Here is a 13,000-nt window from a genome sequence, read left to right as displayed (position 1 = left end):
GGACAAAAGTCTTGAAAACATGTGTTTTGACCCAAACAAAAATCATTCCATAAAATAGGAGCCTCAAGCTTATCAAAATACTTACCTGTTATTTTTCCAGCGGTGCTTATAGAGAAGTTATTAAAATCTTGGATTTTAGGGGACATCTAGCGTAAAATGCTCAAGCTGAAAGTTATTTTGTTTTACGATTTTTAAGGCAAGGCTACAATGGATCTTTTGTGTAATGCTAAGATCTATTTATACACTCATTGTGCACGAAAAAAATATTTTTAGTCACGCAGAGCCACACATACGAGCGTTCCAAGAGTAGACGTCCAACCATTTCCACGTCGAGGAGCGCCTCGACGAACACGATAACTCTTGATAAAATTGTCTGATACAGAAAATCCAATAAGAATTGTAAAGCCTAGACTCAGTTACTGTTAATCGATAAACAAAAAAAAATAGAAAAAGGTTCGAGTTTCGGAAAATGGATTCATGAAAACCAAATAATCTCATATTTTACTGTAAAATTCGCTCACTTTTCTTCAAAATAGTAGGAAGAAATTTTGTTTCATTCAGATTTCTGTGGTTTAACGACAGGATACACATATTGCGAATTCTCATAAAAAACAAGCCAATTCGTAAGTTATTTTTTGAGTTTTCGTGGTCGTCAATTTAAAAAACGCGATTTCGAGAAAAACACTATTAAAGGGTGTCCCACATCAAATTGCACCACAGGAAAAAACGATGTAGAAAATAACCCATTAGGTATTTTATCTTTAAAATTTGGGTAGAAGTAGTTTAGAGTGTATTGTTTACACTGTATTTTTATCGCCATCAGTTTTTCGAAAATTGTCGCCGATAGATTGAAATCTGAGTGAGTGTTATAGCAACTACGCGCGAGGAATTTAAATTAAATTTATTTAAAACAAAAAAAAATATTTAAAACAAAAGAAGCTCAGCGTGGCCACCGAGGTTGTGGAAGAAAAATTCTAGAGGTTCAATACTAACAATTAAGCAAATAAAAAAAAGTCCATATTTTTACCGATTACACCAGACGCCCCTTTAAAATGGTTTCGGACATCGATTTCCGTCATGTACTTGTCAACCCAATTCCGAAAATACCCAGCTTCTGTTAGTTAGTTGTCTAAGAATATGTTAAATTGTATACAGCTTCATTACTGTAGGCACTCAAAATTTTTATTAACTTGGTTCGTAAAAAATGAGTTAATTATTTTGAATTCAGTTCGTAAAAAAGTTACGCAACTCGAATATTACGAATAGTTCGTAAATAGAGGTTTCAGAGTATTCAAACTAAACATAAGTTTGAACGCTTTCCATCTTGGAAAAATGGACCGATCCCTTTGTTGTCATCAAATGACAATATGAATAGTGAATACTACTAACGAAATCCCTCTTTATTATCTACCAACTATGATCAGTATGTCAGCTATCTAACATCCAGTAGCGAACGGCCTAGCAGCAGCAGTTGAAAGGTAGAAAACGCCATTCACTAATGATCCCCGATTCGGAGGTTCACCACCCATTTTAGCCGATGGACCGGAACTAGAACACACGCCGCTTCGAATTTCCTGAAAACTTGAACACTGAACAGCGTTAAACCCTATCCGCGAATAGATTGACTCCACGTAATAGTCTACCGCACGCTGATGAGCACAACCTCCATCGATATCAACTCCACAACCAGGCTGGATTCGACCCCAATTCGGGTAGAAATCTGCATCGCCAATGGGTTCCAGAAACCCAGCAGCTCCACCGTTGGTGTGAATGATTTCCACGTACTCTGCATCGGTTTGCATTATTCGATCAATTACATCATCGCCGGCGAAAAACGGGAGTGCAGGATCTAAACCAATTATCGTCGGTAATTTACCAAACTGCCCTTTGCCCACGTTACCAGCTGCGTGTGCTCCCAAACTGTGTCCAATCACCACCACATGATCTCTGTTCAGATTTGCAACTTTTACGAGATAATCAATCAAATTGGACGTTGCGATTCCCACCGGATACACTAAACGCCGCGAATTTGGATAAAACGGATCATTCCCGGCACTCCAATCGACGAAAATAACATTGAACTCCCCAACGTTTAACAGCTCTGTTCGAATCACTCTATTAATCGCGGAATTCTGGCTCCCACCCCAACCATGAATAATTATCCTCGTGGGATGATCGGCATTGAAGCGGGAACTCATCACCGAATCGTAATCGTTGTTAGCAATCCGTTCAGGAATGTCACCTGTGGACCGAGTGTACAACAGAAAGCGAATGTCCTTTTCGGGGTAGAAGTGCGGATCCGGGTTCGGAAGCAGTTCAACAGCGTTCGGATTACGAGATGCTAGGTGCAGGTAACCTTGTTCGTCTGCTGCGAGCTGCCATCGATTGTCTTCCTTAGTGGGGAGACCTGCACAAAAAGTAGAATAATCCAGAAGTTGTTGCGTACATTTCTAACTAAATTCAATTGTAATTTTACCATCTATAACGAGTGTAAACGAAATGAAATAGAACAGAGAAAGAATCATACTTTGATTGCGGAATACCTACGAATCGTCATCAGTATCGACGGTGATGTCTTTTATATATCGAGGCAACGATAAAGTTGACAGCTAGTACATTTGTTATCAGAAGACTATTACAGATGTTTTCGGACAGTTCGATACAATAAAACGTTAGAAATACTGATAACGAACTGGATAGACCATTCTGCTATTTTTAATTATTGTCAATCGTGGGAGTTTCCACCGCGAAGTTTGAGCTAGATAGCATTCTTCCGTATCCAAAGAATTCGCAATTTTAGAGTTTAAGCTGACAGCTTATCCTTTCTTGTGCTGTCGAATACGTAATCCATTCTATTTACTCATTGAAGGAAGAAAACATTTCGAAGAAGTTCCAGATTGTGATATTTATACAAATGTATCTATTAATTTGAAGATTTATTTCTTTATACCCATCGATCAATCAGTATAGTTTGCGGTTATCGGTCAAAAGTTATACCCCAGAGCAAACGGAGGGTCCACGGATGTGACCACCACGTAGATACCCTTCTCGTTCTCCAACCTGGGAGGGTCACCACCGAGAAGAGCTTGCCGTTTGAGATTGTAGCATGTCTTGGCCTTCAGTTCATTATAGTCATCGCAGCGGGCACCCCAAAAGCCTTTGCATTCCTTCGACAGTGATTCAATGAAGATCTCAATAGACCTCCCGTGGCTACAAGATTCGGTTAAACAACCCGGTTGTTTCTTGCCGTAGTTAATGTAAAAATCAACCAACCCAATTGGATGGGGATAACCGGAAAACTGCGTGCTGGTGTGGATGACTTCCACATACTCGGCGTCATCTGGACTAAGCCGGACATCCGGTTCATCTTCGAAGAAATTGATCGATGCTGGATCAAGTCCGACAATCACTTTTAGTTTTCCTACATTCACCAAATTTCCTGCACAGCCAGCAATGTGTGCGCCCAGACTGTGCCCAATCAGATGAATTTGATCCATTGTGGCCATATTGGATCGGACTACACGGTGAATCAGATCGGCGACGACATAACCGACGGCCAAGGTATACTGAGAAGCCCGAAGATACGGTTCGGCGGCTCCTTTGTTCCAGTCTACTCCTATGATGTTGTACTCGCCCTTGGATAGATAGGCTTCCTTGACTCCCTGGATCGCCAACGAGGTGTAGTTGTTCATCCAACCATGGATCACGATGCTGCATGTAAAAAATGGAATGATTAATATTTTTTGTTACTATTTTAAATTGTAGTGATTCTAGGGAATTATCATATATTGCATGTCATATTTTTGACTGATTTAGTTAAGAACAGAACTAATTTCTGCGAGTTTCAATGTATCTCTTACTAGGGTGAGCATTTTTGTATGCTAAAATGTACTCTTTTGCACAGGACGAGATAACAAATCTTTTAATGTAGAATACATTTAAGCTTTCAATATAGGGGTCCCGTTTCAAAATATCGGCTGCGGCGTCGCGTCAGATTTTGAACGTTAATAACTTTTATCATACTTAACAGAATGATTTGATTTTTAGGCCAATTTGTTGAAAATATGTTCCTCTATGCTGTATTAAAATTTGAAGTATGTATAACATGCACTAATAACAAAAAATGTGTTTTGAAAAATCTTTCGAAAACGACTCGGAAAAGTGAAAATTTTCAGCCCATCCCGCACAGAGCCGTCAATATGGTGGACCAACCGAACAATAAAATAATGAAAAGTTTATATATAGGTCCACTACATGTTTGCTCCTATGATTATTCGTATTGGATTGCTTGACGAGAGCAGTTGGTGGGGGAAAGACGGCATATTCCTTTGGTTAGGCCATTAAAAGCCGGACGGAAAGGAAAGGCTCATGCACGACACGATAACGAGCGAGAAAGCGCGATTATATAAATATCTGTCGGTCGGTTTTTCTCATCATTCGTATTCGTTCAAGTACTAGCAAGCAGCCAGTCCACCGAAGGAAAGCAGTTGGCAATGACGACGGTCCGAAAAAGTGCTCCAGCTACTGGTGACTCATCGAAACTGTCGCCCTGCAAGAATTTCGCCCCAACTGAAGGGCAACTAATCTGTAAGCTATCGTTCCAGCGTCTGGTTCGTGAGATTGTATAGGACTGCGAATTCGAGCTACGCTTACAAAGCTCAGTCGTAATGATGCCCCGAGAAGCCAACGATGCCTACTTGGTCGGTTTGTTCGAGGATGCAAAATAGTGCGCCAAGCGCATAACTTTCAGGCCAAATATATTAAACAGGCTCACCGTGTCCGCGGGGAGTGCGTCTGAATTATGCCCCCGCAATAAAACAATTACCGGTTCTTTACAGGACCAATTAATTGTGTTCTAATAAGAGTTGAACTGATATTTACATTTTATGGTGCATAACAAATAAGGGACCATCCATAAATGATGTAGCATTTTTTTATTGTTTTTAACACCCCCCCCCCCCCTCCCCCATCGTAGCATTTCGTCACAAACTTCTAAATACCCCCTGGTAATTACGTAGCTTGACGGTAAATCTACCCCCCCTTGACCACGCAATTTTTTTAAAAAAATGAAAAAAACCATGTAGGTTATTACCCTTTAAAAAAGCTTCGTAGCATGACATGACCCCCTACCCCCCTGTCGTCACACATCATCACAAAATACAAAACTCCCCCTCCCCCATATAATGCTACGTCATTTATGGATGGTCCCTAATTTCAGAAAGCTATATAAGAAATACGATGTGTGGAAAGAAAGAGAATTTAAATTATCCTCTCTAGCTCGTTTTCGTGCACGTGCTTTTCCATTCCTTTCTGCTGCTAATACCATCATAACCAAAACGAATGTGCGTATTCTCCCACCATCCCATGGCCTGTGTTGCCACAATTGCATGTCGTTATTACAATTTGAATTATTTTATTGATCCTCTCTAGTATTGATAAAATATAGAACGTGCAAAGTACACTAGTCGCATGCTTTTATTCGAACTTTTTGGCAGCCTCCGTTGATTAACTGCATAAATCGATTTGTTTGTGCAGCTCCTTGCTAGTAGCAAACTAAATAGCCTTTATCAGCGCTAACAAATAACACAAAAGAATTTAAATTTGTGAAAATCTTTTCCTTCGTTCTTTTCAACTCTGCAACATTCTTTGAAAATATTGTTGGAATGTTGTTATTGAAAAACTGAACATGCAAGTTTGCTAGCACTGGCCACTAGATTGAAGGCGATGGAAAGACAGAATATTCGTTTTGGTTATGCTAGTATTGGTAGCCGAACGGAAAGGAAAGGCACAGGAACGGCACGAAAACGAGCGAGAGAGCGATAGTAGTGCTTTCTCGTGTGTTCATATATGAATATTGGTCGGTTGGTTTTTCTCATCATTCGTATTCGTTCAAGCACTAGCAAGCAGCCAGTCCACCGGAGGAAAGCAGTTGGCAATGATGACGGTCCGACAAAGTGCCCCAGCTACTGGTGGCCCATCGCAACCAACTACCGATCAGGAACTGTCGACATGCCAGTATTTCGCCCCAACTAAAGGGCAACGGAGCAACTAATCCGCTGGCTAACACTCCAGCGTCTGGTTCGTAAGGTTGTGTATTACTTCAAAGTCGAGCTACGCTTACAAAACAGCCGTAATGAAGCCAGTGATGCCTACTTGGTCGGTTTGTTTGAGGATACAAAATAGTGCGCCAAGTACGTAACTTTCTCGCAAAAGAAATCAAACTGGCTCACAGTGTCCGCTGGGAGTGGGCGTAAATTACAATAAAAGCAACGATTCTTTTCAGGACCAATCAATTGTGTTCTAGTGAGAGTTAAACTGAAACTTTCATTTTAAGATGTGTAACAAATTTTCAACAAGCAACATAATACGTTGTGTGGAAAGAAGTAGCTTGAACACGGAACAAAAATTTAAATTATCTTCTCACTCGTTTCGTGCACTGCTTTTCCATTCCTTTCTGCTGCTATTATCAGTATAACCAAAACGAATGTGCGTGTTCCCTCACCATCCCTCTAGTGATCAGTGTTGCTTCAATTGCATGTGTTTAAGAGAAAGGTTGAAGTCGCATGCTTCAATTCGAGCTTTTTGGCAGCCTCCGTGAACTAACTGCATTAAATGATTTTTTTTGTGCAGCTCCGTGCTAGTAGCAAACAAAATTGCCCTACCAGCGTCTGATTCTTGAGCTTGTGCAGGATTTCAAAGTCGAGCTAAACTTATAAAGTTCAGCCGTAATGGTACCCGAAGAAGCCAGTCTTGTCGTTTTGTTCGAGGCTACAAAACAGTTCGCCAGGCACGTAACTATCATGCCAAATAAATCCAACGATCCAGCGCATCACCATCAACACCAACGCCGAAACCAAAGGTTCTTTTCAGAACCACCATTATTACCATAGATAATTATTTGAAGATTTCCCATTCAAACGTGATTCTGTTGAATATTATTAGATTTAAATTACCCTCTCGAATTAAAGTCACGACGCTCCGGTTATGTCACAGACATTACCCACCCATCTTTTTTATTGTGACCACGACTAACGGTTTAATATAGACACCCCATTTCAATATTTCGGAAGGAACAGAAGGTCAAGTTTGGAAAGTTTGTAACTTTCATTGTACTTAACCAAATTACACAATGTTCGCACTAATGATTCAGAAATATGACCAGGAATCTTCTATTAGATTTCCAAGTATGTATAATTTACATGAATAAAGAAAAATTGATTTTCAGGAATTATTATCTGTTCTGCCATTGGCCAGTACTATGCGACTTCCTCATGCTAACAATTCATTTCATCGTTAGCCATCTCCCTCACCAAGGCCAACAACGCCAACAAAAACGGTCCTTTTCAGGGCCACCATCATTTTTGTAAAGAATAATTTGAAATATTCCTCGCCCAAATCACCTTTTGTCCGAAAATTCCAATGAGTATCAACATATTTGAAGAACGTGTTCCTTATGTATTCTACATCTCTCCGGTTATGTCGCAGACATTAACCACTCATCTTTTTTTTATAAAAGTCACAATAACGAAGCGAGTGTTCACTAAACACGACATCACCACCGCTAAAATTTACGTTTTTCTTAACCACGATCCGGTGAACCAGCACCCTGCTCGAACAGTGGTGATTTCAGTACTTTGACATTCTGCTTGGTTATTGAGATAAAGCGAGCAACGTGCTGGGAAATTGTAAGTTTTTTGCTTCAAATGACTGTGCTTGGAGATTGGCTCAAGATACCTTGATGTATAAAATGTTTTTATGTGTAAAACTATCTGAGACACACAATGGTATAATCATTTTCAAAACAAAAACACATGTATTGTGAGAAAAATGCAGTTTAAGTTTTAAATTGGAAATTAAATATATTTGGCAACACTGTAACTAAAATATTTTTTTCTGGATTTCCTGATTAATTTCCTTCAAAATGCATATCAGCAATTTTTTATAGGTCAAATTAACCAACGATATGAATAAAGGTTAATCATTGATGCTTTTTTTGTCTATGGAAATTTTTCCATGCACGATACGCCATACAAATTTTGTCATCAATCCACACTAGGGCATTGCAAAATTATTTTTTTTGAATTCTCAAAGACCCCCCCTCTCATATTGTGACAAATGTCAAAGTAAGCTCAGATGCCAAATTTTACATCATTTGGACAATTTTAGACCGCCCACTTCGCTTGATTTTTTTTAAATTGGTGCTATGGGAAAATATGGAGGAAAAATACATTAAATGCTATAACTTTTGAAGTAGCAATCAGAAAATTACAATTTATACCTCTTTTGAAAGGAAATAATAATTAGTATTTGAATGTAGATATTGTTGTTTTAATGAAAATAGGGGAAAGTGGGGTACTGGGTCATTTTGGCCCCTAATATTTTTATGGGGTCTAAAATTGTCCAAATGATGTGAAATTTGGCATCTGAGCTTACCTTGACATTTGTCACACCAAAAAAATCTGAATTTTATCGTTGACGTAATTGCAAACATGACTCAATTCAACAAACCGTAATTTACGATATGTCGGAACATTACCGTGTTCCGTTTAATTTTACATGAAACATATACTTTACATGCGCAATGACATAAAATTACACTTCCTTCCCACTTCTGTGTGAGTGCGACTTTTGTTTACATTTTTAGTAAAAACTCGCTACATAGTCAACCGATCTTCGTAATATTTAAGAGATTAAAACAGAATAGATAGAAGCATCAATTGTCTATTTTGAACTGTTTTTACCCGGAGGGGATCCAAAAAAAAAATTCGGAGGGGTCCAAAATTTCGATTTTGAAATGTTCATTGTACAATATGTAATATATAATACCCTCATTCAATTCAAATCAGTTTTAGTGGTCGAATTTGAAAATAATTTTGAATTTAATACGAATTTAAAATAAAAACTATTTTAAATGTTCTCAAGGAGTTAGAAAATTTCGGCGGGGGTCCGGACCCCCAGGACTCTCCCCCTGGATCCGCCACTGTTTCTACCATTTATAAGTTTCAAAATATTCAAGTTCAAACTTTAAAAATCGTTTTTCTCAAAATGTGCTAAATGGCGCTTGTCATAAGATAGCGCAAAAGTGACAATTTGCCTTTTGACTTGGTGCGTCACATCCCAGGCCAAGACCCCTTTTTCTGCAATGCTGAAGCGTTTCAAGGAACGTTTGTCTATTTTTCGGAAGGAGTAATCAAGGAAATGTTAAGGAGTATAATTAAAGCTAAACGGAAGAAGAGTGGAAAGTGGCTAAGGGTGCTATACAAATGATCAAATACTGGAAAGAAGCGGTAGATGAGGTTGACCAGAAGCTTGTGAAGAAATTGATGACACTATCGAGCCCATAGTTCGAATTTCTATTCGAGAGAAAAAAAATCGCGAAATTCATATCATATCTTTTAACTGTAATACATTCATAATATTTTCATGTATTTTAAACCAAACCGGATAGATTATTAGATACTACTGATTGAATTCGCACAATATGTGATTGAAATTAGCTAGGCTGTATTTTGTACAGAATTCAAAGATGATTTTCTGTTTTAGTATAAACCAATAATATTATTGTTCTTTGCGAAAAAATAGTTATAAAACCTGGGTAAAATGTGTACACTAGAGCGGGACATGGTTATATAAAAAAAATGAAATTTGGCTCCGAGTAACTTTTTGAGTCCCATTTTGCTCCCAAAACAACTCTGCAAATTTTTAGCTCGATCGGTGAAACTATATTTTTGCGCCCACGGTTTAAAGTTTACATGGGATTTCGTATGGGAAAATTGCCTTTTGAAAATTAATTCTTCCAAGAGTCACCCGTTATCTCCTAAAAATAAACAGATGTCTGATTTTTATAGGAAATTTGTCAAGGAAACAAAGTCTAGAAGACTGCAAAACGATCTGATGCTTGTGAAAAAAGTTATTAAGCAAAAACCGATTGATGCCCTGAAGATTGATGAAAATTTCACTTTTCATAGCATCACTGCTTCTGACGGTTTTATTATATACAAAATGTTCAACTTTCTCTTATTATGTACAAAATAAGCCTCAATTTATCCATCCAAACCTTGCGAAGTGGCCAAATAATATAGATAAGCGATTTAGATACGTTAAGAGAGGATTAAAACAAAATTGAGTATAATTGGACAACCTACAGCAGTGGTGCTAGAAAAAATGAATATTTTAGCAATCCTCAGACCATCAATCAGTTTCTGCTTAATAACTTTTTTTCTCAAGCATCGTTTCGTGGTTTTCGAGACTTTTTTTCTTTGTTAAATTTTCTATACAAGCCACATAACGATTTATTTTTAGGAAGTAATGGGCGACTCCTGGAGGAATTATTTTGTAAAAGTTAATTTTCCCATACAAAATCCCATGTAATCTTTAAACAGTGGGCGCAAAAATATAGTTTCACCGATCGAGCTAAGAATTTGCACAGTTGTTCTAGGACCCAAATGGTACCTAAAAAGTTGCTCGGAGCTGGAATCTATTTTTTGTCCCACCCTAGTGTACACACATTTGCATTGTGAATTTTGACTGTGTGAAACCCCAAAATTATTTGCACATTTTCGCAACTGAGCATTGACGCTGCGCCTATTAGGAAGCATTTCTTCCTAATTTGCAGTTATGTATTTTTACCACTTTTTTTGTTAACCATTTTTGTTAACGACCTATTGAGTCAATTTGTCAACAGTTTTTACGGCATTTAATTAGCAAGGGACTGGAAGGTGAAGTATATTTTTTCAATATTTAGAGCCATAGTACTGAAGGGAGAGCAAGGTGTTGAAGGGAGAAAGTTTAGAAAAGCGTAGAAGGATCATATATGCAAGCTTAGAGCTCACCGGTGACTTAACTTTTTGTCTGCAGTTACGCATTTTAACTCGGTCCATGTTTTAATGATTTTCAATCGGTTTGTCTGTGCAGGTGTCTAACCTTCGATAAAGATAGTCACTGTAGGTTGTAAAATATTAAAACAAAAAACGAGCACATCAAAGCACGCATCTACAGAAAACAGTTCGACCGCATTCTATCAATAACGAATCGCCCCGTGAGAGAATTTTTACGAGACGCATTCCAGCACATTTCCCGCTATCGCGTGTCTGATGTGTGTTGGCAAACTTACCGAACCGGCAGGCTGCTGTTGTAGAAGGTGCGCGACAGCGTTCCAACCGTGTCAATCGAAAACACGTGCGGCTCATTCACCGCCAGCGGTGTGTACAAGTAGAATCGCACGTCACGTTTCGCGCTAAAGCTGGGGCCGAAGCCGATTCGATTCGTACTGATTGCTGTAAGTTGACGAATAGAGCCTTTTGGATCATATGAAGCTGTTAGATTCACCAAAGATCTACTGTACTTACGCTCATCTGTTTCATCGGCTAGTATCGCTCGGGAAGTCAGTACTACCACTAAGATAACTATTTGTCGCATCATGCAAGCACGTCTGTCATCACCTGTTACGACCAATTAACAACCCGAGGGCCTCGAATGAATCCAAACTATGGCGTTGCAACTGAACCGATTCTTGCAAGTTGCAGAGTCACTCACTGGAACAATTCCATCGTTATCAACCTGTGTCTGCTTCTCGCCGGGAGGTCTCATGCACCACACTGCACCAGTAGTTTGATAAAAAAGCGACAAATAACAAAACACCACACCGGCGAAGACTACTTTCCCTACTGGCAAATATTCCTCTTGAAATTTTAGTTAGCCGAATAATGTTCGAAACTTTCGCAGGGCTTTCGTTTCATCGCTCTTCCGGCCCACCTGTGTCGGCAATCATATCGAAATATACAAACAAAAAAAACTAGACCTACAACATCTTTTTTGTTTTTTTCCCCCGCCGACCAGATTGTCTACTAGCCGGGCCACCAATTAGCGCAAAGCACGTGAATCATCTAAAACACGGTATAGTTGATCGGGCAGCGGCTCGAAGCTGTGGGTAGCGCTGAATTATTGGTAGAAACAGTCAAAACACTGATAGATGAGTTTTGAATAATTAGCAGGTGAACAAACACGTGTATTTGTTGCTCATATGAATATGATGGTTTTGTCGAATTTTGGCTACCTGTGTTATATAATAATTGGCTACATAATATACAACCCGAGTGAGCCCAGGAGAAGTCTCCTCTGGCGGGAAGGAGAAAAAATCATTTATTACTTAATAACCACTGATATTTACGGCTTTCTCAGTCTATTATACTTAAGCAAACGTTATATTTATAGATTGCCCGACGTTTCGGCCGTTTTTGATGGCCTTTTTCAAGGGAAAATCGTAAATTAGATTTTCCCTTGAAAAAGGCCATCAAAAACGGCCGAAACGTCGGGCAATCTATAAATATAACGTTTGCTTAAGTATAATAGACTGAGAAAGCCGTAAATATCAGTGAATATTCCGTAACCAGTCGTCAAACATCTTATTATTACTTAATAACTTTATTTTTTTTCCAGTCTCTACGCATCGCTCGATCGAGATAGAAGTGTTTTGTTTTCGGTCTGTTGGAAAAAGAACAGTGCAGTAATCCGCGTTCAAGGTTATTTTGCCATTCTCTGCCTCTTCGAGGTTTGGACTTTTATTCTTTTGTGCGTGTGTTAACCGTTAGGCCACATTCCTCAACCTTTTGTTCGTAAAGCGAGGATTGAACAATAACCAGCTATTTAAGCTGGACTGGTGCGTCGTGGGAAACGAGTATACAGATAAGTGAAATCTACCTTTTTGATACATTTACGGCTTTTTCCCGTCTGCGCGGGTGCTGACCCCGTGCATTGACGGTGTCGCTGGCTTCCTCCCCGGATGGCCAAATGGAGATCGAGTCGACTCCTAAGGCTCTCCCCCGACCCAAACAATATCCAGAGCTCTCGACCGGTCCCTTTGTGGTCTTCTTTCGGCCCAAAACAAAATCGCTGAATCTATTACAGATTTCAAAAGACCTGACGGAACGGTTCTCGGCTGTGACCGAAATAAAAAAGGTCCGCTCAGACAGGCTGAGGGTCGTGCTGACTAACTCAAAGC

General features: G+C 39.2%; 2 protein-coding genes across 2 annotated transcripts; both read right to left on the bottom strand.

Moving 5' to 3' along the window:
- Positions 1-943: 943 nt before the first annotated feature.
- LOC131690376 (pancreatic lipase-related protein 2-like) lies at positions 944-2,540 on the bottom strand. The gene is made up of 2 exons (XM_058976092.1): positions 2,477-2,540; positions 944-2,407 (listed from the first exon to the last, which is right to left on the bottom strand). The coding sequence occupies exons 1-2, from the start codon at positions 2,523-2,525 to the stop codon at positions 1,437-1,439; spliced, it is 1,020 nt and encodes a 339-aa protein (XP_058832075.1). The 5' UTR covers positions 2,526-2,540; the 3' UTR covers positions 944-1,436.
- A 318-nt stretch (positions 2,541-2,858) lies between these two features.
- Positions 2,859-11,418, bottom strand: LOC131687089 (phospholipase A1-like). The gene is made up of 3 exons (XM_058971128.1): positions 11,349-11,418; positions 11,114-11,276; positions 2,859-3,711 (listed from the first exon to the last, which is right to left on the bottom strand). The coding sequence occupies exons 1-3, from the start codon at positions 11,416-11,418 to the stop codon at positions 2,985-2,987; spliced, it is 960 nt and encodes a 319-aa protein (XP_058827111.1). The 3' UTR covers positions 2,859-2,984.
- Positions 11,419-13,000: the final 1,582 nt, after the last annotated feature.

Source organism: Topomyia yanbarensis, chromosome 3 (assembly GCF_030247195.1).
Source record: "Topomyia yanbarensis strain Yona2022 chromosome 3, ASM3024719v1, whole genome shotgun sequence".
Lineage (NCBI taxonomy): Eukaryota > Metazoa > Arthropoda > Insecta > Diptera > Culicidae > Topomyia > Topomyia yanbarensis.
This window is presented reverse-complemented; position numbering and strand designations above follow the sequence as displayed.